Source organism: Lycium barbarum, chromosome 1 (assembly GCF_019175385.1).
Source record: "Lycium barbarum isolate Lr01 chromosome 1, ASM1917538v2, whole genome shotgun sequence".
Lineage (NCBI taxonomy): Eukaryota > Viridiplantae > Streptophyta > Magnoliopsida > Solanales > Solanaceae > Lycium > Lycium barbarum.
This window is the reverse complement of record NC_083337.1, coordinates 146168648-146195842: the sequence shown is the minus strand read 5'-3', so window position 1 is coordinate 146195842 and position 27195 is coordinate 146168648. Positions and strand designations below refer to the sequence as shown.

Genomic DNA, 27195 nt, shown 5'->3' with positions numbered 1-27195 from the left:
TGATTTCGCAAATTCAGGGTAGAGTAAATTCTGTTAATAGGTTAGGGTGGTCATGGTTGTTAATGGTACGGTGCGGTAAGAGGGGCGGAGCCGAGTGGTGGCTAGGGTGTTCACCCGAATCTCTTTTGGCTAAAAATTACCATGTATACACAAGGTTAAAATTATTTTTTATGTATAAGTAGTAGTTGTTGAACCCCCTTAGCTTCCTCGTTTCTCGCTCTTTTATATTTTTGAACTCCTAGTGAAAAATTCTAGCTCTGCCATTGTGCGGTAACACTTTATGAAAATGTTTTCTTGGAAGTAGTTGTCTTTCTTACTTATTTTTTAGTATTCGGTAAGTAAGTAAGAAAATATTAGCAAAAAGCTATAGAGGTAGGATGTGGTGGGGAGTGGAATTCGGGTATGGGATGATCAAGGGGTGGGGGTTAGGGCATTGGGTGGATTAGGAGGATAAATCAACTTTGAATATCTCTTATCAAACTTATTTTTTCTATTTCTATTGGACAAGTCATTTTTCACATTTTAAGTAACTCTTTTTCTGACATAAATGTTCTCGAAATTATTTTAAAATATTTTCTTCCATATGAACACATCCTTTTATATTGTATTAATTAATTTAATTTGATTTGTAGGGAGCCGTTTGGACGTGGTCTGAAACGTTAGTTTGAAATCATGGTGAAATCATGTTTGGACATGTAATTTGGATATCTTAAGTTGCATTTTCTCTTATAGATATAAAACCCCCACAAATTATGAAAACTATCAAAACAATCCCAATTCTTATACAATCTTACCAAACGAGCAAGTCATAGTTCATAACAAAATCAATACGCTACTAGAAGACCTTTCTAAAATATACAATATCAATTGATCAAACTTTAATTCAATAAAAATGAAAATTTAACGTGAATAGTAATGTAACTACTCTTTAATATAATCTTCCCATATGATAGACATAAATAAAGGTTGGTAGAAATTAATGAGATTAATAAATGGTTGGTGAGAGTAATTGTTAATAATATTTACCAACTTATGAGTCTTTTTTATAAAATATAAATTTATGAGTCAAGTTTTATATTTAAAATTTTCGAAATCATAATTTGAACCCCCAAATCATTCTTTTTTGAATGATTTGGGATTTCAAACGCTGATTTAAAACTATGAGATAAAATACATATTCAAACGCTGATTTCATCGCATGATTTCAAGTCGCATGTCAAACGCCTATTAAGTTTTTACCTGGTCACAGTCCCTTCGGTAGGCCGCAGGACCGCCGTACTGTACCAATATAGCAACTCAATCCAACAACAACAACATATCCAGTTGAATCCCACAGTGCGAGATCTGAGGAGAGTTAAATGTACGCAGACTTCACTCCCACCATGAGAGGGAGGCTGTTTTCGAAAGACCCTCGGCTCAAAAGAAAACAAGAAAACAAGAGGAGAAAAGTCAGATACCGACAAGCAAATCAAAGCAATGCGAAAATGAGAAAAAACAAAAGCTAATAACATGAAGAGATAAGACCCAACACATAAAAGCAGGAAACAAAGGGCAATAAAAAGTAGAGCAAAACTATGTCTACTAGTGCCATAGAGAAGCAAGACTACCTAGTAAACTTCTATCCTAATCTGAACCCTCCAAAACCTCCTAATCACCTATCCTCAATATTTACCTATTCACCTCTCTGCAAAGAAAATTCACCTCTCTGCAATATTTCTTTGGCTTTCCTCCACCTCTCCTCAATCCAAGCAATTACTAAATAAGGTCTGAGAAAAGGACCTACCGCTTTACATTTTCTTTCCAAATAAATCGTCCACGTTTCCAGAAGAAAAAACAAGGTCGTCCATGTTTCCACCACGTGTTCCCCTTGATTACAACTCCTACTATTAAATTGAAATGAAATGGGCAAAACAGAAATGGGTGTATCCTGTTACACTATATTCATCTCCTTTCGAAAAAAAAAAAAAAGAGAAGAAGGTTCTAGTTTGAACTAGAAGAAGCAGTGGAAACACAATTATGCAGACGATCAATGCAATGGCAGTAGTTCGAATGGCGATGAGAGGCCCCAATAATAATAATAATAATAATAATAATAATTCCCTTGAGGCGGAAATAGCATTTGGGACTGTAACATGGTTCGTCTATGCAGGGTTGTCATGTTTTTTGGTGCTGTTTGCCGGAATAATGTCCGGATTGACATTGGGACTCATGTCTTTGGGCCTCGTTGAGCTCGAAATCCTTCAGCGAAGTGGCACCCCCTCTGAGAAAAAGCAAGCAGGTTTTTTAGTTCACTTTACTCTTCACTCTTTGACGAATTTGTCACATTTAATCAGTCTCTTTAAGATTTTCTGGAAATGTTAGTTGGTCTCAAGGATTCAACATTCACATAATAGTTTTGACGATTACTATAATTAAGAAAATCTTTGAGAGAAAGAGGACAGTGTTTGTTTCTCTATGGCTTTGTAACGAATTCACTTGGTGATTAAAAAGATACTGTTAGTTACCAAACAAATAATTGAGAAAATAAATTTTAATCGAGTCCAATTAAGATTTTAAATTGTATCTTCCACTTGCTGCATTTTTTTTTTTTTTTTTTGGGATCAATCAACCTGATTTGATTGATTTGTACAGATTATTTTTAGGTTTAATAAAACCCCACCAAGCTACTTGGTGGTTTTTCTTTTAAAAAAGATTTTAAATTGTGTCAATTATTGTTTGATCTTCAATAGATTTCAATTTGTTTAAGTCGTATTCAAATTTCAAAATCACTGAGGCAATTATTGAAAGAAGGATGAAATTACATTGGTGATATTATGTGTATGTAAATATCAAACCTGATAAAAGTGATGAATCTAGACTGAGTTGAACAACACAAAGTCAAAGCTATTTTTGAATAAATCAGCAGTAGAAGCAGTTACTGAAATCTCAAAACACTTGAAGAATGGAGCGTAAAGGCAAGAAACAATACAAATCAAGAATCAAGATCCAAAGGAAGATGCTCAAGATTGGATTTATGTGGAAAAATTTAGTACAAGTCAAGGCTAGGACAAGCTGTCAAGGAATCAAACTCAAAAAGAAGTACCCGAGCTATGTATGGTATTCTGAAAATGAGAATGAACTGAGACACAGTAATTCTCCAAATTCCACTATGATCAATTACTCAAGCAAAGCACGAATCAGTTGAAAAACGGTCAAATAACTGAATATACAAGGAAAGAAGTCGTACAAAGTTTGAAGGCAACGGCTAGCAGACTAAACGAGACAATTAAAAAGATGAAGACCATCAAGGGATTTTAAGCGCCAAACGAATGCTGAACTTATATGAAAATCTACAACGGTTAGAAGAATGATCAAGACACAAAGACTCAACCGTCTAAAGCAGAATTAAAGAAGAGAGGCAGACTTATGCATTAAACTGCTGTGATCCAAAAAACTAGTCGTTTCTTCTCTAAGCTTTCTGATCAAAACAGAGTTGAATTCATTTTTGAGCTCTGTACTTAACTAGAAAACTGCCCTACTTGTTTAAGGGATAGTAATATACTCTCATTGTAATTCAAATTACTTGAAGTTCTAGTCTCTCAGCTGTGAGAAGATTTAGGCAAAATTAGTTGTTGGTGACAAAATGTGAAAGTCACAGTTGTAAGGATTCGTTCATGGTGACCGAAGAACTAAAACCACACGTTCGTGGTACACATATAAAACCACTTGTTGCTTGAGCTTGAGTAAGACAAGTTTGATCATAGTGAAACACTTTGATTGAAGGGAGCCTGGATGTAGGTGTGCCGAACTAGTATAAAAACCAAGTTTGCATCTTTTTTTCACTTTGCATTTAAATTACTGTTGTTAACTTTGATTCTTTACTTGTTCTCGTTTAATCTGTGGTTTAAAGGATTTCCAGAATCAGTTTCTGGAAACTTAAGTTTTTGATAATCAGTTTATTCCGATAAGTTTTTGAAAAAAGCAACAAACACTCAATTCATCCCCTCTTGTGTGTTTATTTAATACCCAAACCATGAAGTGAAAGTTCTGAACCTGAGTCCTTGAACTGATTATAAAGTAATTTGGACTTTTAAATAAGAACTACTCATGTGATTTGCTCATTGAATGGTACAACAAGTTGAGTGAGGTGATAATTTCCTGGGATCAACTTTATCTCTGCATTTAAACTGGATATATGGATGAGATATGAATATATTCTACTATAAGGTATCTTGTGATTAAAAATAAATGCAGAAATACCTTTCACTTTATTATCAGTTCTGAAATGTTTCATTTTTGGGAGAATCATTATCAATGCATAACTTCTACTTTTAATGGAATGTTCACCTTTTCAGCTGCAATACTTCCCGTTGTTCAGAAGCAACACCAGCTTCTTGTGACCCTACTTCTATGTAATGCGGCTGCAATGGAGGCCCTACCAATATACCTGGACAAAATGTTCAACCAATATGTGGCTATTATATTATCAGTAACTTTTGTCTTGGCATTTGGAGAGGTAAATGAACCAGTCGGCTTCAATTAAGATCTCAACATTTAAGACCTTGCACGATGATCTTATCTTCCTCCTATTTTGGTTTTGCAGGTTATACCTCAAGCAATATGTACAAGGTACGGACTTGCGGTGGGTGCAAACTTTGTTTGGCTTGTTCGTGTTCTGATGGTTATATGCTACCCAATTGCTTACCCCATAGGGAAGGTAATTATTCCAGCTTTGACGTAATTGTTTCAAAGATAAATCAAGACGTGTATGCTATTTCACTTGAAATTATTGGATTTCTCCAAGGCAGAAGTACCAAAAGTAAAGATAGCTAAGTCAATGAATGATGCCAAAACATATGCATTCTTTACTTAAACGGAGTGCCATCATTTGAACATCTTGGATTATGAATTCTTGTTGAAGCCTTAGAATACTTTTAGGGGTCGTTTGGTTGGTGGGATAAGGGATAACAATCTTTAGATAAAATGCTGGATTATTTTATCCCGCGTTTGGTTACGGGTATTAAGTAGTCCGGGGAACCATTTTGTACTAAAATGGTGAGATTAGCTATCCCATATAGAAGGTGGGATATCCTTGTCTATCCCATCCTGGTAACCAAAAGACCCCTTAGCTGATGAGAATTGAAATCTGTTCATCAAGAAACATATAACACAAGAAGCTTTGTTCTTCTCGCTGTTCTGCATCTCTGCACTAATTTTGAAGTCCTTTTAAGCTCTTACAAAATTATGATTTGAATTTGCTACCACTGACTTCTGTTGCGATGGTCTGTATTTCAGATCCTAGACTGTGTGTTAGGACATCATGAAGTACTCTTTAGACGAGCTCAGTTAAAAGCTCTTGTTTCTATCCACAGTCAAGAGGTCAGTGTTGTATCCTTAATTTTCAGTACTGATAATACTGCAGAACCAGTAGTTTATTACTTCTACTTCCTTTAGTTTTTTAGAATTCATGGTTTTTTCAATAAGCCGAGGGTCTCTCGGAAACAGCCATCCTACCTTGGTAGGAGTAAGGTCTGCGTACATTCTACCCTCCCCAGACCCCAAGATGTGGGATTTCACTGGGTTGTTGTTGTTGTTGTTGTTGTATGGTTTTTTCAATAAGAAAGTTCTGCAGGCTGGCAAGGGAGGTGAACTTACACATGATGAAACAACAATCATTAGTGGAGCATTAGATTTGACTGAGAAGGTACAAACACTGAAGCTTTCTTATAGGGCGTGTTCGGAATGGAGCAAAACATTCCAGAAAATATTTTCCAATTTTCCATGTTCGGTTGGTCAAAATGTTTTGGAAAACATTTTCTCTAGGAAAGCAAGTTCCTTTAAAATGAGGAAAATGACTTCCCTAATGGAAGTAGGGAAAACAAGTTCCATAAGTGACATTCCAAGTTCATTATGTCCTCCCCACCCAACCAACCCCCCAACACTTGACCATCCTTCCCCACCACCCCCGAACCCCACTCCCCACCCCATCCCACCCCTATAGTGTTTTGCTAGATTACATATAAATGTTCTTGGGATAATATTTTCTTGCTTGCTTACCGAACACTAGAAAATAAGTAAGAGACCAACTTGTTTTTCAAGAAAAAATTTCCTTCGTACTGAACACAACCATAGTTCCCATGCTTCTCCAGACCCAAGGTTTATAATTAATGCTTGGATTTTAACATTCTTAGTTCCTTATTGAATTCTTTGTAGATGTGAAAATGGACCATATCATGAGAAAAACAAATTCAATTAGAACTTTTTTCCTAAATTATCAGTATCCTGAGATTCATGGTTCAAGACAGACGTCTACTATTTATGATACTTACTCTTGGCCCTTTCTTTTCCAGGATAAGTTCATTCAATTAGAATTAACTGACTCTTTTTTTTTTAACTCTTCGTTTCTATTTTGAATCTGATAAACTTGATACATGAGTGTGATGACTGTGCTCTCTTTTGTTTGGATTTTGGGTTGTTGATAGACTGCTGAGGAGGCCATGACACCCATTGAGTCGACATTTTCATTGGATGTCAATTCAAAGCTGGACTGGTGAGTATTACTCAACCATTATTCTTCCAAGCTTTGGTATTACTCAACCCTATACCTCTACTCTTGAGTCCTGCAATGTTTCTTTGGTTCTGAAGTCATTAGTTCCAAGGCATGACATTCTGTTATCAAATATCTGCACACTATTTTTACTTAACCTACTGCGTTGGACTAACAAGTGCTTAAATTTTTTTCTTTTCCAACGTGACTGCAACTTATGATAATCTAGCGATTGAGAAGTACTAACTTTGACCTATAAATGAAAAAGTTATGTTATCTTTTATGCTAGGCTGTCAAAGTTCAGCTGATGGCTAATTTCCTTTAAAAGAATTCTATTAGTTCTATGGGTGGAGGTAAATAATAATTCAGCTGACAACTATTCCATCACGCTATGGAGACTCGCAATGAAACTTTTGAACAGTAACATGTCATGATTTGACGTTTGAATCATATTGTTGATATGTTCCAAATTGAATGGTCACAGGCATGTGATATTATGGTTAATATGTATTGCACCATAATTAATAAGGCTAATTTTTCCTCTTCATGTTTTCCCTAATTTTATTGTTCCTGTGTACGGGGATGCAAGGAATTTGAATTAAAAGCTAGCTCTTGCCAATTGAACCTTAGGTGTGACCTATGACCGCCATTTTTCATTTTCTTTCCAACAAAAAAGAAAAAACTCCTTCAGATGAGCTATATAGTGTACTACCTTCTTGCTATCTGCTTACAGAACTTATATCTACAAATATTTGTGCTGTCATTTATTATTCGTGAGATTCCTGGAAGGGCTTACCTCACTATACATGAACAATTTCTTGGTATAATAAGTTCTAATTTTGTTTTTGCTTCTCAAATTCTCTATGGACTATGCATGTAAACTGAAAGAAGCTCTATTTCTTGGATGATAACCCTAGAAATATTCTCTAGATGAATTTTAGCAGTTGACTAACAGATCTTCTGTGTCCCTATTATAGGGAGGCAATGGGTAAAATTATTGCTCGGGGTCATAGCCGAGTTCCAGTCTACTCAGGCAGTCCAAAGAATATAATTGGACTTCTACTAGTGAGTTTTGGATCTCACATTTTGAGCACTTGTAATCTTGCTACTCCGGTGAAGTTCTGATAGTTTAACTTTATGTTAGGTAAAAAGTCTTCTTACCGTACGTGCAGAAACTGAGACACCAGTTAGTGCTGTTTCCATCCGCAGAATTCCACGGTATTAAAGTTTTACTACTCTACTTCCTGCCCTCTATGCATGTATCGAGCCAGTAAGCTTTAAATCTTGTTTTCTATAAATCTTTTCAGAGTTCCGGCTGATATGCCACTATATGACATACTAAACGAGTTTCAAAAGGGTAGCAGTCATATGGCTGCAGTAGTGAAGCTTAAAGGGAAAAGCAAAAAAACTCCCTCTGTATTTGAGGAAGAGAAATCTGATGACAGTACAGTCACCAGTGGAAATCCAAATGTAACTGCACATCTTTTGACGGCAAAGGGTGAAAAGCCAGATTGTGTCGCCATTGATATCAACAAGGCTACAGTACCAGCAGCAACACCTCCGACATCAGGTGATGTAGTGACAAATGGATTGCCTGAGTCATCAGATGATATAGAGGATGCTGAAGTAATAGGTATTATCACTTTGGAAGATGTTTTTGAAGAACTTTTACAGGTGAGGTTTTGGGTTCTTCTGGCTTGAGAAACTGACAAAAATGTTCCCTCATGTTTGAGGGTTGGTTCAAAATAATTCCATAAGTATGTAATACTTCTATTAGTATGTATTACTTCTAGTCCTTTAAGTTTGCCAAAAGCGAACACCTTTTGTCTCCTTCAAGAAACGAAATTAACGGGAACTACCAAAAAAAAAAAAAAAGGAAATTAGCGGGTACTCACATTTAGAAGAACAAATTTTGTAGTTTCCGCTATTTTTAATTTTATTTCTAGAGTCTGGTCCAGCTTTTTGAGGTATAATTAATATTTTTTTATATCTTTGCCAAAAATGAACACCTTTTGTCTCCTTCAGAAATGAAAATTAGTGGGAACTATGGAAAAAAGGAAATTAGTGGGAACTCACTCACATTTGGAGGTACAAATTTTGTAGTTTCCGCTATTTTTAATTTATTTCTAGAGTCTAGTCCTGCCTTTTGAGGTATAATTTCTAATATTTTTTATATCTTTTTAGTGTCTAATGTAGTTTTTTGTGTTGCATAGTTTAGGATTTGATGGGACTCTCTTGGTGTTTATAGTTAAATCCATTTTTCTGTTGTTTCTGTCAAAATCTAAATGACAGAGTTCCGTAAATATTTTACGAAGACTAGAAGTGTTAACTTTTAGCAAACTTTAAGGACCAAAACTATTAAGTGCTTACTTAAGGGACTATTTTGAACCTACTTTCAAATATAAGGTACCATTTTTTGTCATTTTCTCTTCTAGCTTCTTGTTACTACCTCTTTTACACATCTTACTGTAACAGATGGAAATTACAATTCAAAAAATTGTCATCATTGTTGCAGGAGGAAATAGTAGACGAGACTGATGAATATGTTGACGTACATAAGAGGTGTATGAGAGCTGGACATCTTAATTTCACGCACTCAATATAATAACAGTTGTTGAAAGAGCAGTTTGTAACTTTCTCCAAATTCTGACAGGATACGTGTGGCGGCAGCAGCAGCAGCTTCATCAGTGGCACGCGCTCCATCAACCCGGAGGTTAACAGCCCAAAAGGGAACCGTAAGTGCACATTGTGTACACATTTTATTCGATATACATTGATATATGCTGAAATTTTTTGGAACTCAACATAATTATTTCTAGATACAACTAGTTGCAAGAAAATAGATCCATTGTGTGGCCTCATCTGAGAGTAAACGGTACACTTAGTGATTTCAAGTGCATGGTCAGAGCTTTTCACAAGTACCTGATTCATCACAAAATTATTACTAAAGCTAGTCTAATAGTTTAATAACAGGTATATCCTTCTTTTGAAAAACATTATAGATCTGTTTTGCTATTGTCAATGAAAAAGGTTTCTTGAAGTTAAAGAACTAACACAAAAAACAGTGCCGATCATGGAATCACTCTATGAATAGGTCAATGCTGTGACCTCCCACCATTCACGCCATCCCTTGCTTTTTACAAGAACAGATTCTCGCCCAGAAAGGGAAACAAATGAAGATTGGAGTAGAGTGGAAGCTTGAAATCATCAACATGCAATAGAGTCTTGCATTGCAGATTAGTACCTACTAAAAGCTGTGGCACACTCTGTCTGAATATCTTTTAAATAATTCCTTAAAAATTCGTTTTGATGATATATCCATAAGTATTTGCTGCCCTTGATTATTGCTTTTCCTAATGCTCCAGATCATTAGAGTGTACTTAATGAGAGAGGGGAGTCCTATGATGCTTCATTTGTGAATGGAATTTTCTGTTTTACTGTTCACAAAAAGCTGTTGCGGAATAAATTACTGATGTTTCTAATTGGATTCCACAGGAAGTGCAAAGCAAGCAAGGACAAAACCCAAAAAAGTCGAGCGAGGACATTTCCATGTCAAGAAGGACGCAAGGGAATCTCGGAGAGCCTCTTCTTGTGGTAACAAGAGATAAAGAGCCGTAGTTCGATAACCTCAGAGGGTTAGTTATGTTGAGAGGAAAAGGAACAAGTCTTACCGCAACCTCATGTATAGTTTTGTGAGTGCATATTCTTTTAATATAAAACTTTCGCCTCTTGTTGATAAATGCCAATGTGTTTTCTAGTTCGAACAGGAGAACTATATTTATAGGCTATAGCTCGTTTTTGTTTGTGAGTTGTACGTTGGTAGTTAACATGAAAATATCTAGAGAATTTTAATCGATTTGTAGAAAGAGCCCAAGACATGAATACTGTATAAATCATGAATTGGTGCAATAATGTCGATTTAGAACCATAAGTAAGCCCCCTTTTTTCTGTTTTTCTTCCCAGTTCGAGGTTGGTTAAACATTGTACAAGACGGAATATTCTGTATATGTCCCAATAATATCTTACACTATGATAAACTGCATTGATAGTGTTAAAAGTATTTATACTCCAGTGTATATCTAAGTTAAACCCACGAAGAAAATGTTTGACCATCTCAAATTTCCTCCCCATGCTCATTCATTTCTTCATTCCCAAGAAGAATCACCGAAGACCGCCGGATAATGTAAGGGCACGTTCTCTACTCCTGGATGTACCTAGAGCACATCTGCTATAATCTATATTCTATATGAGTTTAAGTTCTATGTATTGGGGAAAAGATACCCAACTAGGTCAGTTAAAAGGTAATTGCAGGTAACTTTATTTAATATAACGTTCAATATTGACTGGTATCTCGGTAGATGAATAAGCTGAGTCATAAGCTATTTCCCTTCCATATATAGTACATAGGAGGCAGAGCAAATTTAGGATGAGTTCTGTGGATAATTGAACCGATTCCTTTTTGCTTCAGCTATGAACTATGCATACATATAATTTGATGATAGACCAATACACTCATTAATTTTGATCCTACTGACTTTAGATCTTGAATTCCCCTCTGAATAGAAGAGGACTCAACCATATGTAGTTATTTCAACTAATCCCTGCGGAAGGCTATTTTTATCACATATTTTAATCTGGATGGTTAGTGGATGGACGCAATCATACAATAAACTGCTGGACTTGAAGATGTAAAATATTGACATGATATTGTTTTGCATACATACTGCCATATTGTATTGGTAGAATAAAACAATGAGAGTGGAGTTTTTGTTTAATGAGTTAACGTGCGAGTACTATTTGGTTACATCAAACACCAATGGACAGATATATTTCAAAGAAGCTGAGAGATATCAGAACAGTGAATCTGGTGTTGCTCATTGCTTGCTGCGATGACATAAGAATTATTATTCTTATTCTAAATGTATAAAGATGATTCGTGTACACGTATATACAAGACTTTTTCCTGATCAAATCGAATTATTGATTAATATACAGTAATATATACAAAAACAAAAAATAAAGACTTAAAAATCACTAGTTAATACTAACAAAATGCTAATTTCATTTGCACGAGAGAGATCGAGATAGAGAGGAGGGAGAGAGAGAGAGAGAGAGAGATTAGAGAGAAGGATCTTAAGGCAAATAGCTAAATAACTCAGCGACCATTAGAATATTGTAGATTCTTTGTCCCAACATAAAAGCATAGTTATGCAAATCCTCATAATGCAGAGCTTCCCTTTCTGCTGTTTCACCATTCTCCTCAACTTTGCAAATCTCATCTTCCTCATCATTATATTCTTCCTCGCAATTGCACTAACTATATAGTGGAGTACTATTTACCGGCTAAGTTATCTGAACTCAAAGGTTCCTTATGTTTATATATACACGAGAAATTAATGGTTAAACCACCATGCAAGAAGACATGAAGGACGTCACGTAGGGCCGCCATAATGCATACTTAAACAACATGACAATATCCATATATCTCACATGCTCTTTCCGTATAAATGGTGTTTTAAACATTTTAAGGGTGATCAAGTCAATAAAGTCTTTGTTGTAACCCCAAAATCTTGCGCAGCTCCAAAAGTCATATGTAGTTAGTTTTGTATAAAATTAATAAACTCACCACTTTCCACCCAACTATACAAGTTATATTAAAATATTCATTTAAAAAAAATTATTTAACCTGTAGTCATCATTGACAAACTTCAAACAAGCGCTTTCCTGATTTATATGGCGTTTTTTTTTTAGTCAGTGCGGAAAAAAATATACTCCCTCCTTGCCAATTTATATGAGGGTGTTTGATTGGACATGAAGTTTAAGAAAGAAAGAAAGACTTTTGAATCTTGTGGTCTAAAACAAACCAAAGAAATTTCTGTGGCTAGAAATCATTTCATTAAGGGTAAAATGAAAATTTTAGAATTAAATTGTTGTTAAATATAGAAAGGTGTCCTTTTTTTTTTGGACTGACTAAAAAGAAAGAGTGTCATATATATTGGAACGAAGGGAGTAACACATTTCTATATTTAGTAACATTTTAATTTTAAATTTCTCATTTTAATTTCAATAAGATTCTCCCTCTGTCCCAATTTATGTGGCGCCCTTTACTTTTTAATCTGTCCCCAAAAAAAATGTCACCTTTTATAATTAGAAACAACTTAACTTTAAAATTCCCTTACTCTCAATAAAATGATTTATAGCCACACAAATATCTAAGGTTTGTTTTAGATCACAAATTTTAAAAGCATTTCTTTCTTTGTTAAACTTTGTGCCAAATCAAGCGATGCCACATAAATTGAGACGGAAGGATTAATTTATGTTGTCCCTGTATTTAAATCAGTAATTTAAGAAAACAAGTTTCTGTTTTATGAACACAAAAAACAGAAGAAGAAAAAAATTGTGAACAGAAATGTAGAAGAATCAAAAAAAAATTCGAGCCCACAAGTTTCTTTTGTGTCCTTAAGGAATTTAATCTCCTCATAGTTGCCAAGGTTAATGGATTAATTCCTTCCTGGATAGAACGGAAAACTATTCTATAATAGTGGCAATACAAATTGCAGAACTTCAGCGAACTCAAATGGCGACAGCAGATCACACTGGACACTTACGTTTTTACTTTTGAAAACTTTTCAGTAAATTTCATATGATTGATATTAGTGAATGTTTTTTTCAGCCGGTGTATGTTCAGTAATAATACTGTTTGGAAAAATAAAGTCCGCAAATTTTAAACTAAAATTATAAGCGAAAAATATCAAAATTTGGAGAAAAAACTAACGGAATTAGAAAATAAATTTGGTCAAAAAAGATTATCAATCAATTAGATCATCTTACCAAATGCAAATCCAAATAATCCCAAGCTAAGCCAAGCGACCACGATAGCGCGAGAGGAGACTCTCTTCTCATTCATTAATAGTTAGAAGAAGTGATTCTCTATATAAGCACATGCAAAGTGTTTTCTCGCATTAATGTGGAGCAAAGTGTCTTTGCATAAATAAAATTTGTTTGAATTTCATTTTCCTCCATTTTATTTCCCACCATTTCTCAATTCACACTATACTCATCTTTAAATACCAACTATTTATAACTATACAAATATCTATGACTTGGACGTATTTAGCTTTGCCTTTATGCTAGTACGAATTTTACTGATCCATTGCATGCAGAGACGAATTTAGGATTTCTGGAGCATGGATTCACCACTAAAAAAAAATGTATTAAGCGGGAATTGATCCCTAGTCCCCTAGGTAAATAACTCAACTTTCAACCAAGTGCACCATTTGGTCTTTTGTAGCATGTGTTCCAATAGGTAGTATTATACTAATTTTAGAAAATATATACATAAAATACCTAATTTTACGGCGAGATCATGTGTTCACGCGCTAAAAAAATAAGGCCTAAAATCGCCCCAGAATTTTGCATGCCCTTGGGTTAAAATGAGCGTTAAGTTCGATGTATATGGTGAAACCTTAACTTCCATGGAAGCTTGACCTCACTATTTTGTATCTTTTCAGTGCTTCCTCCTTTGAAATATCGACAGATAGGATCCTAGGAATTAATGTTCACCTCTGCTGCAACTTACGTCAACCTCACGGACAGGCTCACAGCCCCACAGTCGACTTCTATTCATACATGTCGTATTTTTCCCATTATTTCCATGCATGCCTTTTGTCCCTGCATGTGCTTCGGTTTATTCGCGTTTGGCAGATCGAGTGTGAATCTCAAGTTTGGTAGTAACGTTTACTTAAACATATGAATTATACTTGTTTTGATTAATCACTTTGAACATGATAAAGTATTTCTATTTTACCCTTTCGAATCAAATTTTGGAAAATTTTATGTGCGGGTTCTCAAGTGCTAGCGCTCATTATGTAAATAAGTTAATCACTTAGAAAATGTCACATATATATAATTAAAAGATGGTAAAATATTTTATGTGGTGAACTTATCTACTTAATAAGCGCATGAGAAGTGAAAACCATAAAAAACTTTTCCAAAATGAGGCGAAAGGGCCAAGTAGAATTAAACACTTTATCATGTATTCAACTGCTTAATTGGAACAAGTTATAATTCGAATGTCTAAGTAAAATTTACGACAAATTTCGGGATTACATTCATGATGTATTCCGCCTTCACAAATATTCCATATTCCCATTATTTCCGTGCCTTTCACTTTGTCAAGTTTCGTGGTGCAATCAATATATAACATATGCAATTTATACCCTCTCCCTCTATCATTGCCTTCCAAAATTCCTTGGCTGAATAGATAGACGTCCAACTAGCATGATAAAGAATGGCAAGGAAGGATTCATTAATTCCTTATGTTGATCATCAGGCAAAGGAATCAATCATAACATCTTTACACATACAAGAGGCCGGACGTATAGTATGTGAACCTATAAATATTACAGATGCACGCTCAAAGCTGATGAGTAGAACAAAATTTTAGCCATGTTGTTAAGAGTTTGATCAATACCCGATAAAAGATATGCATACGATATAGTCTAATTAGTACTAGTAAAAGTTAGTCCGTCTTAATTTAAGTGGTGCATCATTTTACTCCAATAAAAAAAAATGATAGTTTTCTAATTTTAAAAACAATTTAACTCAAACTTTTCACCGTACCTTCTCACACATATTATGATATATATGTTTGAGATCATAAAATAAAAATATTAAGATTTTTTATTTCCAATTAAAATTCCATGCATGCCAGATAGAACAAACCTTGTCATATATATGAATTAAAAGAGGAGAATGTATTAATATATACTACCTACTCCTGTGGTGGGGGATAGATCACAGGGACAAATTGCATGTTCCATAATTGTACTACTTCTTTGGACTTGGAGAAAAAATCAAGAATGATGTAGGCAAGTGTGAAATTGGCATGATTAATAATAGAGGTACGGTGGTGTGAACGTTTTAATACGGGAAAAGTGTCAGGTACGGTGGTGAGAATGTTTTAATACGGGAAAAGGGTCAAAAATACCACTATATTTTGACAAAAGAGCTAAAAATATCTTTCTTTACAAATTTTAGGTCAAGAATACCCCTCCCGTCATTAAAGTTTTCAAATATACCCCTATCTTAACAGAAATCCCCAAATCCCCTAAAATAATCCGATTTCATTTTTAAACCCGCTCTATTTAAACCCGACCCAACTACATAAAAAATTCATATGCAACTAACTTGTTCCTGAGTCCTACATCTGGAGCCACTAGGCACAGGAGCGAGTAACCCATATGATTTTTTATTTAGTTGGGTCGGATTTAAATGGAGCGGGTTTAAAAATGAAATCGGATTATATTGAGAGTTTCGGTTAAGATAGGGGTATATATAAAAACTTTAATGATGGGAGGGATATTTTTTATTTAAATTTATCATGGAAGATATTTTTAACTTTTTTCCAAAGTAGAGGGGTAATTACCCCGTTCCCTTTTAATGATGCGTGGAAATGGTAATTCTTGATGTACCGACTGAGACTCTACAATCACAACACACAATTCACAACATCCTCTTTTTAGAGAAAGGGATACAAGAAGAAAGGCATAGGCAGATTAAAGGCAAAGCAATCAAGTAGCTCACTGCCTCATCTGCAGGGAATGTAGAACGTTTTAATATATAGTGCTATGGTGAGAAATATCTGCACCATAAGATTATTTAAAAAGTAATTACAAGTAATTTTGTTTATTTATTAAACATTCATTGATAACTTATACTAGTACTAAAATATAAGTAAATTAAATTATACTGATAGTGTATAAATTTAATGTATATATAGCTTAAAACTCTTAAAGTGCTAGTTATGATTTGCAGAACATGGATACTTTCTCCACCGGAGTAGTGCCAATTGCCCATGGCTTGAAATACTAGCCATCACGCACTTCTTTGTGTGGATCTATTAGGAGTTTGGCTTTATGCTTTGGTACCTCTACTAGGTGACCTGCTTTTTAAAAAAAAATAAAAAAAATTCCCAGGTTGTCTGGGGTGTTGTATTTCAGAAGCAAAAGATTACAAGAGGTGGACTTGGCCTTGAACCTCTGGATACAACACTAGAGGATAATACAATATCCAATCAACAGGGAAGTGAAGCTAAACTCTCAGGTCATCTCCAACCTTGCATAATTTTTTGCACAAAATGCTATTTTGGTGCAAAAAATGATGTTTTGGAGCTCCAACCTTGCACTATTTTTTACACCATTTTGGTGCATGAATAGTGTTGCACCAAATTTGGTGCAACATTATTCATTGCACCATTACTATTCATTAATAATTTATTTTTATTTTTTATTATATAACACTTTTAATTTAACATATTATAAATTTTAATTTTTACATTTAGATTCCTAATATACCTATTCATCTACACCATTACTATTCATTAATATTTTTTTATTATTTTTTTATTATATAACACTTTTAATTTAACATATTATAAATTTTAATTTATAATTTTAAATTCCTAATATACCTAATTATTTTTTATGTAATATCTTATAATATTAATTTTACATCTTAATTTTGGAGTGTAAGTTTTATAAATTAATTTTCGTATATATTATTTTATATAAAATTGTAAGTTAATTTTATTATAAGTTATAATTGTATTAAAAAATATAACCATCACAAAAATGAAAAGTGCAAATATAAAATATAATATGTTGTTAATAAATAACACAATCTCAAAAGAAGAAATATTCGCGACGAAACAAGAATCATGTCAAAAAGATGTTGAACGTGCATTCGGAGTTTTGCAATTATTGCAGGGCTGTCGCGTTTTTGGAGAAAAGAAGTGCTACATGATATATTAACATCATGTATTATACTGCACAACATGATAATCGAGGATGAGCGTGATCTTAATGCACCAATTCAAGATGCTTGGGAAGGTCCAACTCCAACAGTAGAAATGGTAGTAGATGAAAATTATCGATTTGAACAATTTTTAGCTCGACACAAAAAAATTAAGAACAAAGATGCTCATTTTGCACTTCGTAATGCATTAGTAGAGCATTTATGGGAGCAACGTACTAATCATGGAAGTTGAATATTTATGTAGAAATTAAAATAAATTCTACCTTAATGTAATATATAGTATTTATTTAATTATATTTTATCAATGATTTCACTTTTATTTGAATTATCCATTAATATGTATAACGTATAATATTTGCTTACAATTTATATTATTTAAGATTTTATGGTATAAAATAATTTTATATTAAATGATTATATAACAAAGGATTATGAATTACATGGGATGGATATGTAAAAAAGAAAAAAGAAAAAAGAAAAAAGGATTTTTTTATGAAATTAAAAATAAAATTTAAGTAAAAGAAAATAATATAATATAAAAGAGAGAGAAGAATATAAAAGGAATATTCTTTTTTTGTGCAAAAAATGGTGCAATGGGTTGGAGATGCCCTTAGCTAACAGCAACCCTTACAAAAGTATGACTCCTATACAATTTAGCTTACAAAAAAATTTGCCTTATCATATTTGATCCTTATTGAAGGCATTTGGCTCTTGTCCAGCTGGAATGGACCTTTAGCCCCTACAGGAAGTTGCTGATAGGAGTCATATAAGGTAAAATTCTAGCTGCCTGCAGCATTCTTGGCTAAATATTCTGCTACTCTATTTGCCTCTCTAAAACAGTGCTCCACTTTGATATTTGCTTGTATCTTCTTTTGTTTAATATCCTCCATGATCCAGTTCAGGTTGTAGTTTAGGCTCTTGTTGTCATTGATCATCTGAACCACCAGGACAGTTGAGTCTACTTCTAGCATGAAACCAGAGTAGTTCTTCTGAATACAGAGATTTATCCCATACTTTGCAGCCATTGCCTCAGCTTCTATGTTACTTGCACATTGAATGGGTACTGAAAAACCAAGAACCATGTTACCCTCTTCATTTCTCAGTATACCTCCTAACCCTGCGTTGACATTAGCTGATTTAAAACTGCCATCTGTGTTCAGTTTGTAGTTTCCTCCAGTAGGTAGTTTCCAACAAACTATGATAGATTTAGGGACTGGTTTAAGTTTGAAGAGGGCGTCACAAAAGGAGATCCAAGGAAGTGTCAAGGGATTAGAAGGGAAAGCTTGCAAAATAGACTTTTGAATGTTCCTTTCTAGGTGACCTGCTTTGATATTGGTCTAAACTCTAAACTACACAAATTACTTGACTTGGGCCAATTAGGAATAAAAGGAAGTCCAGTTGAAGTTATAAAATATATGTTACATATTTCATGTTTTCATCCATCCAACCAAGGAAGTGTGAACGATAAAATCCTTGAGATTTTGAACTGGTTAGCTACATGCTATTCAAAGGAAAAATGCAACGGAACTTATTAAAGAGTTATATGAATTGAAGCATGAAGTTATATTTGGTAGTTCAAACTCGTAAAAATTTATGGGATAGTCTGCTTTGGCACAATCATTTAATTTGTATTCACCTTTTTATAAAATCTTTGCACATATACCTATTTCGGATATGCGGTGTCGATATAAAGGGGTGTCAAAAATTATAAATATGTTGCAACCTACGTTTGAACGCGTGACCTAAGGAAATTTTTGCAACCCCTTAACCGCTGTGCTGAAGCTTCAGCTTGTGTCAAAGGGTGTCAACACTGGTATACATACTGATAAAATCAAACTTTCACCTATCTATACAGTATAATTTTCCGGCGAAGGGGTGTCACTTGACACTCCTCCGGCAAGGGTAGCTCCGCCCCTATGTGTGAAGTTACATGTAAGTGGAGTTCATGCATTTCTACTTGAAGTTTAGGCAAAAATGGCTAAAATTTTAGCCATTTCTGCTTCAGGCATGGGTGCATGAGCTTCAGATAGAAATTGCTGAAGTCATGCAAAAATGACTGAAACTTTAGACACCATATGTCTGAAGTTGTCCGAAGTGGCGTATACATGCAAAAAAAAAAGGCACAAGTTAAATGTGTTATAATTGAAAAACAAGGCGTTATGTGAAAGCTAATAATTGCAAATCTTGGATGACAATAAATCAGACACAAAAAAAAGTATACTAAAAGAGGCATAATAATTAATACGGTTTGGTCAATTGACCTATATATATGTGAAAAATTGATGTCAAACTATCGAGCGAATAATCTCTCCCTGAGCAAAACTCTCTTAACGACTTACATTGTGAATGTTATAGTGTTGTGTATAAGAAGAAAATATCTTCTATTTATAGAAGTCTAAAACTTCTCCTCCAAGATAAGAATAGATATAGAAGAGTTATTTTTGACCAAAATCGGATATCTGTGCATATCGGCCTCAAACTTTAGACATGTGGATTTGAAGTTTGAGATTACTAAACTAAACTTCAAACAAAAAATACCCAAAGTTTTAAATTACCGGGCCAACCTATAGACCAAAATTCCTTTAAGTTTATTTGTTTTCAAGTTGTTTGAAGTTTGGCTTTGGTAAGTGAACCGTCACATATGTATATTTGAAGTTTGTAATTTTATACTCGAATTCCTTTCAACTTCATTCCGTAAATTCTAAGTTAATCTTGAAGTGCCTAAACTTACAAAAAAAAAAAGTATTATAAACTTCATCTGTGCCTCAAATAGGAGTCCTAAAATCGCTTAGTTGTGCACTTCGACCCCTCTATAAGGTGACCTGCATTGATAGTTTGATACTGGGCCAAACCACACAAAATGACTTGACTTGGGTAGCCATATAGAAAGAAAAACAAGAAGAAGTCCAATTAAAATGATAAGACATCCATTTATCCATTAACAAAGGAAGTGACAATAAGGATCAGTAGTTGAGAAGGAAGTAATTGTACGGTTTGGCTTTCAAATGGACTGTTTTTTTAAAAAAAAATCCTTCAAATGGGTTGGTCTTTAATTTTTTCCCTTTAGAATGGAATTTATGCCGAGCAGGGTATAAATTCTTTAAGAGAGCTGGCTTAACTTGTGAATAATAAGATGTGTAGTTTGATAAGTTTGATTTAGAAGGCAAAAAATAAAACACCAGCCCATATGAAGGCAAAAATTATGAAAATTTACTTGTCATAGCTATCTCTAAGACCTATTTATGAATAATAACTACTTTTTATTTTATTTATTTTTCCAAGCTAAAATATTTTCCGAAATTACAAATCATAACTAGTGTCCTGTATTTCACAAGTTACTCTTTTAAATTGATTTTCTCTCACCTAACAAATCTATCTTCTCCCTCACCCCTCTCTTCTCTCTTTGTGTTTCCCTCTCTTACCCCAGATCTCGTTTCCCCTAACCCTCCCTCCCTCCTCCATTTCCACCACTAACACCAAAGCTCCGACGGAGATTCTTTTTTCATTTTTTTTAATCAATAAACTTCCCTTCTCATATGGGAATTCCTTCCTGGGAAAGCAGAATGTTATCACATAGTTTTTAAGAAATCCAAATGTTAGATCATGTATGCCTCCTCTTCACTAGAAAAGTTTTCTATATGCATCTGCCTCTTCAGCCATCTCCTCGATCCTTATGTCCTTCCTTTCCTTGTCAAAATCAAGTGACTGCTTCATCTCTTTCTCCTTCACGTCCAGAGCATCGTTCCGATGGAGATGGAGTTTTCTGATGGCTCCCTCATCTCAGATCTGAGCGCTCCGATGGCTCCTCATCTCAGATCTGAGTTTTTCGATGGCTTCATGAGTGTATATCTGATCTATAACGAGGCTACCCCTTTGCATTCATTGTCAGATCCGTAGCTTTTAAAAGCATTTGAATGTATTCATCTTTTTTCTGTGTAAATACATTGGTATTTATGTATTTCGCTTGTATTTTTTTTTTTTGTATAGAGTGATTTTCTTGCATTTGCTTGTATTTCGAAGGAGAAAATTTGTATTTGAATAATCAAATACACCCGAATACAGTGAGGATTTTTTAAAAGAATTTGAATGTATTCATCTTTTTTTTTTGTTTTTGGTGTAAATACAGTGGTATTTTGTATTTCACTTGTATTTTTTTAATAGAATGTACTTTTTCGTATTCGCTTGTATTTCTGTATTTCATCAGAGATCCGGCCGATGTTGTTGTATTCTTCCTTTTTAAATACAACGTATTTTGCATTTTCGCCAAAGTTATGATCAGATTTGACTGTATTCTTCATTTTCGTCATTTTGTGAGTGTAAATACATTTAAATACAGTTGAATACATTCCACTAATGTGACGTCAGGTGGCGACTTTATTGATCTGAACTCGAATATATTTAAATACATTCAAACCAAAAGGATTATCAGTATATAAATACAATGAAATACACAACCCCTTCGTTATTTAAAGGATTTACTCCACTTTATTTATAATACATGTATTTCGTTGTATTTAAAACACGAAAATACAGCCGAAACTCCTTCGTGTATTTAAAGAATTTACTCCACTCTGTTTTTATGATACACGTATTTCGCTGTATTTAAAAATATGAAAATACAGCCGAAACCACATAAAATATAGCTATTGTTTGTAAATTGCAAACTTATAGCGATATATTGTTAGGAGCTTATAAAAGATAGTTGTTTATGTAAGTTTCCCCAAAAATTAAGATCAGCCCAAAATAGAGAAAAAGTGCAAATGACCCAGTTGAGAAGTTCCAAATTGAAAGTCTAGAGCCTAAATTACCCAAGAAAAAACCAAAGGAAACAAAATGCCCCAACAAAAAGAAAAGTACAAAAGTACATTTTACGCAACAAATTGTTGTGTTAAAGGAGCTAAGCGTAACAGCACGGTTAACTCATTTAATGCGACACATTGTTACGTTAAAGGTGGAACTAAAATGACCATTGGGTTCCCTACCACTAATCCCCCACTTTGCATTAAAAAAATTCAAACCGCCATTAAATACCAAAAAACTCCAGTCCCACCTCAAAAAAACACCGTTTTGGATTCAAATTTCATCCTGAAAGTAAAGATTTTCGGTATATTCAAGTAAAGAAACAAGATTCGAAGCCTGAATTTCTGGAAAAAAACGACATACAACTCAGTTGAAACAACCTACAACAAGTTTCAATCAAGGTATTTTACTATGAACTTTCTAATTATTTTGTTAAATACATTATAATCTTAAGCATGATTAATATTTCATAGTCTTGAATTTCGAAAAAAATCATTTTTTGCATTTGTTTTTGGTTAATTTATATTTTTTCCGGACTTGACACTAGCAGTTCGCTACTGCCAGTGTTTTTTTTTTTTTTTTTTTTTTTGTTAATTTATTTATTTGTTAAAAAACAACAACAACAATAATAACGACAGTGTAATCCCAGTCAAGTGGAGTCTGGGGAAGGTAGAGTGTACGCAGACCTTACCTCTACCATGACAGAGAGGCTATTTCCAATAGACCATCAGCTCAGTTGTTTATTAATTATTTAATTCCTATTATTTGTGAATTATCTAATTGTTAATTTATTTATTGGTGAATTTTTTTATCTTATGTTAATTGTTAATGTGCTAATTAGTTTAATTTTATATGTTTATTATTTAATTAATTATTAATTAGTTAGTTAATATAATTTCCCGTTACATGAATTAGTTTGTTATTACTTTTATTGTAGTTAGAAGAATAATTAGTTATCAATTGTTAATTAGTAATTATTTCGTTAATATAGTTTCCCATAAATGATTACTTAGTTAACATAACTTCCCGTTAAATAAATTAGCTATTTAATATAAATTTTTAGTTAAGTAATTTTTAGTTAGAAATAATTATTCATTAAAATGTAATACAACATAATTCTCATAACTCACAAATTTTGAATAAAAGATAAACTTCATAATTATCATAAAATGAATAACGAACGATAAACTAAATCCTAAATAACGAACGATAAACTAAATCCTTAGTTTAGGATTGAGCATCTTTAATAAAATTTCCCTATAAAGAATTAATTAGTTAATATAATTTCCCTATAAAGAATTAATTAGTTAATATAATTTCCCGATAAAGAATTAGTTAGTTAACATAATTTCCCATTAAATAAATTAGCTATTTAATATAAATTTTTAGTTAAGAAATTAATTAATTAATTAAGTAATTTTAATTAGATATAATTATTCATAAAAAGATAATACAACATAATTCTCGTAATTCACAAATTTTAAATAAAAGATAAACTTCAAACTTATCATAAAATGAATAACGAACGATAAACTTATCATGCCCCGAACCATGTCCTGGGCGTAACACGATACTCGGTGTCTGACTGTATGTGACCGAGCGAACCAACTGGCTGACTGAATCAACATGTGATATCAAAACATACTAAATACGGAAATAATACTAAGACATGTTGATCTACTTAAATTCTGTCTGAAATATCTTAAATGCGGAAATACTGAATAAGCTTGAAAGTCTGACTATGTAGCCGACAAGGCTAACACAAAAGCCTGCTAAACATCTGACTGACTGAAAGTATAGTCTATGAAGCCTTTAAATAATACTGAAATTCTAACTGTTTACCGGGACAAGGCCCCCAACATACCTTATTAACTGAAATACTATAAAGACTGAAAAAGAGAGATAATGCCTCAAAAGTCTGAAGCTCACCAATAGCTGATACGAGATGTCCTAGCAAGCAAATTCATCAACTTGAAAATCTTTACCTGCATCGCGATATGCAGGCCTCAAACAAAAGGATGTCAGTACATTTGCATTGCACTGGTATGGAAAGCAACTGAAAGAGAGAACTATAAATACTGAAACTGAACTAATAACTGATAACTGAACAATGAAGTAAAGATATGAATACTCTCTGTTCTGAATGAGAAACCATCGGTTTAAATGAGTAAATAATTTGCGGCCTCAGACCCAATATATATGTGCACAAACTGTGGCTTTCGGCCCAAGTATACGTATACATAACTGTGGCCTCAAGCCCAAAGATGCATAGCATAAACTGCGGCCTCAGGCCCAAATACAAGTGTTCAACATTCAACAATTTATATTAAGGAACTGAAAATCATACTGTAATACATGATGCTGAAATACTGAATCATATTGAGTTACATGATGTTGGAATACTGAATAGAACTAGGCTGAGACATGCATCCATAACTGATTTTGAGAACTGAAACTTTAACTGGTTATAATATACTGATTATTCTAGATTGAGACTCGTGGGCATCAAACACAAGTCTATATTGATTACGTACTGAGCTCACAGTGTTCAGAATGAAAGTCATGAACGAATTACAAAACTAAAGGATAGATGTTGTGCAACTATTCATGGAAACTAAAGCATAAGTATAACTCTAAGGCAAAACAAAATAGTCAATAAACCATATCATTGGGAGAATTGTCAACATTCCCAAACGTAGAGAGTTAGCCTCATATACCTTAACTTCTTGCTTTTGAGCGTAGTACAACATTCGTCAACCCTTTCAACTTTAATCTATAACAATACAAGTGAAAGGGATTCCAATCATGCTTTGGTCATCTAATCATTTTATCAAACACTTGGATCATAGAATTGATAGCCAAATTCGTCTTGACTATAATCAATGAAGATACACTGCCTAGTTTTAACTTCCAGCTTTGACCTTTCATCCTTAAGAACATGCACAAAGGCCTTACACCCGAAGACTCTTATATGAGCATAAGAGACATCCTTACCAAACCAAACTCTGTCAGGGACATCACCATCTAAAGCAACAGTTAGAGATAAATTATTAACATAAGCAGCAGTATTAAGTGCTTCTGCCCAAAATGAATCTGGCAAACTAGCATCTGAAAGCAAACATATAACCCTCTCAACTGGAGTTTTGTTCATCCTCTCTGGTAAACCATTTAACTGAGGAGTCTTTGGAGGAGTTTTCTTATGTCGAATATCCTGCTATCTACAATAATTATCAAAAGGACCAATATAATCACCACCATTGTCAGAGAAAATGCATTTCAGTTTCTTCCCTATCTGTCTGTTAACCAAGGCCTGAAAAGTCTTGAACACATCAAGTACTTGATTCTTGGACTTCAAAGAAAATACCCAGAGTTTGCGAGATTGATCATCAATAAAAGTCACAAAGTAATTGCACCACCACGAGAACTTACTTTAAAAGGATCACATAAATCAAAATGTACTAACTCCAACAGATCAAGCTTTCTTGAAGGCAAATGACTTTGAAAAGAAACTCTTTTCTATTTCTCGACTAAGCTATGAACACACCTCTTTAACTTTGCTTGTTTCACTCCAGAAAGCAAATTCTTCTTAGCCAAATTATCAATCCCCTTCTCGCTCATATGACTCAGCCTTCTATGCCATAACTCTGATGAAGTATCATTCTCCACTATATTTACTGAGTTACTACAAATGTAGCCCCAAAATAAGTACAAGTCAGATATCTTGTTACTTCAAGCCACAACCATTGAACCTCTAAGAAGCTTCCACTGGCCACCATCAACAGTTTGGTCATAAACCTCATCATCAAGCTTTCCTACAAAAATTAAATTCAGACGAACATCTGGAGCATGCTTGACATTGTTAAGAACCAACCTCGAACCATTCTTACTTTTCAAGCAAACTGGGCCAATAACAAATACCTCAACATCACTATCATTGCCCATTCACAATATTCAAAAATTACCTGAAGTATAAGAAGAAAATAATTCCTTCTTTGGCATGACATAAGAAGTGGCACTTGAATCCATAAACCAGATAGACACATCACAAATACCATAAGCAATAAGAAGATCATTTCCATAAACCATCTTTCTTTTGCTTTTCTGGTCTCTCTTAAACCTGTAGCAAAGTTTCTTGACATGCCCTTGTAAGTGACAATAGTCAAAATGTAAGATTCTTGTACCAGGAGGATCTTGACTTGCTTCTACTTTTGCCTCTGTCATTTTGACCTCTGAAATTGGTTTTCCCCCTGCCTTCAGTAACCAAAACATCGGAGTGCGAAGCTGAAGAAAACGAAGCTTTAGATTTTCTTCTCATCATTTCATTCAAAACACCACTCTTAGCATATTCCATAATTACACTATCGCTGAGAGCAGAATTAGTCAAAGAAACTTGAAGAGTTTTGCAAGAGTCTGGCAGAGTATTAAGAAGCCAAAGTCCGTGTATTTCTTCATCAAACTTGACACCCATTCCAGACAGCTGATCAAGGACCCTGAAAAATTTATATGATCAGTCATAGGACTGCCCTCTTTGTATCCAATATTCATCAATTGTTTCAGTATAAACAACTTATTATTGCCAGTCTTCGGAGCATAAAGTGTCTCGAGCATTTCCCATAAAGTTTTAGCATTTATGTCATTCACAATATGATTTTGAACATTATCTTCAACCCAATGCCTAATATAGCCAAACCTGTAAGTGCTTAAATTCCCAATCCTCATCATTCATAGACTCGGGTTTGTTAGAAGCAAACACAAGTAAATGCATTTTCTTGACAAATAGAAGATCTTTTATCTTGCTTTTACAAATATGATAAAAGCTGCCCTTTGAACAAACCATCTTGCTCATATTTGCCTCCATCATTCAAATAAATAATCAACACAACCAAAATAATCACAAGCTTTGATACCACTTTGTTGGGAAGAAACAAGCAATAACGAAATTGCACGACAAGGTAACAACGAAAGAAATACTCAAGTCAAAACTTCCCACACTATTTGAACCAAGAGAAGGCAATAAACACTAGCACAGATGGAAATCAGGGCAACAACTATAC

General features: G+C 33.9%; 1 protein-coding gene across 1 annotated transcript; it reads left to right on the top strand.

Moving 5' to 3' along the window:
* The first annotated feature begins 1731 nt into the window (after nt 1-1731).
* On the top strand, nt 1732-10586 carry LOC132642081 (DUF21 domain-containing protein At4g14240-like). Its single transcript, XM_060359353.1, has 12 exons — nt 1732-2278; nt 4335-4495; nt 4583-4696; nt 5275-5358; nt 5612-5683; nt 6462-6529; nt 7504-7591; nt 7671-7744; nt 7834-8200; nt 9042-9088; nt 9180-9261; nt 10022-10586. Exons 1-12 carry the CDS (start codon nt 2017-2019, stop codon nt 10142-10144), a joined length of 1542 nt encoding a protein of 513 aa, XP_060215336.1. The 5' UTR covers nt 1732-2016; the 3' UTR covers nt 10145-10586.
* The last annotated feature ends 16609 nt before the right edge of the window (nt 10587-27195 follow it).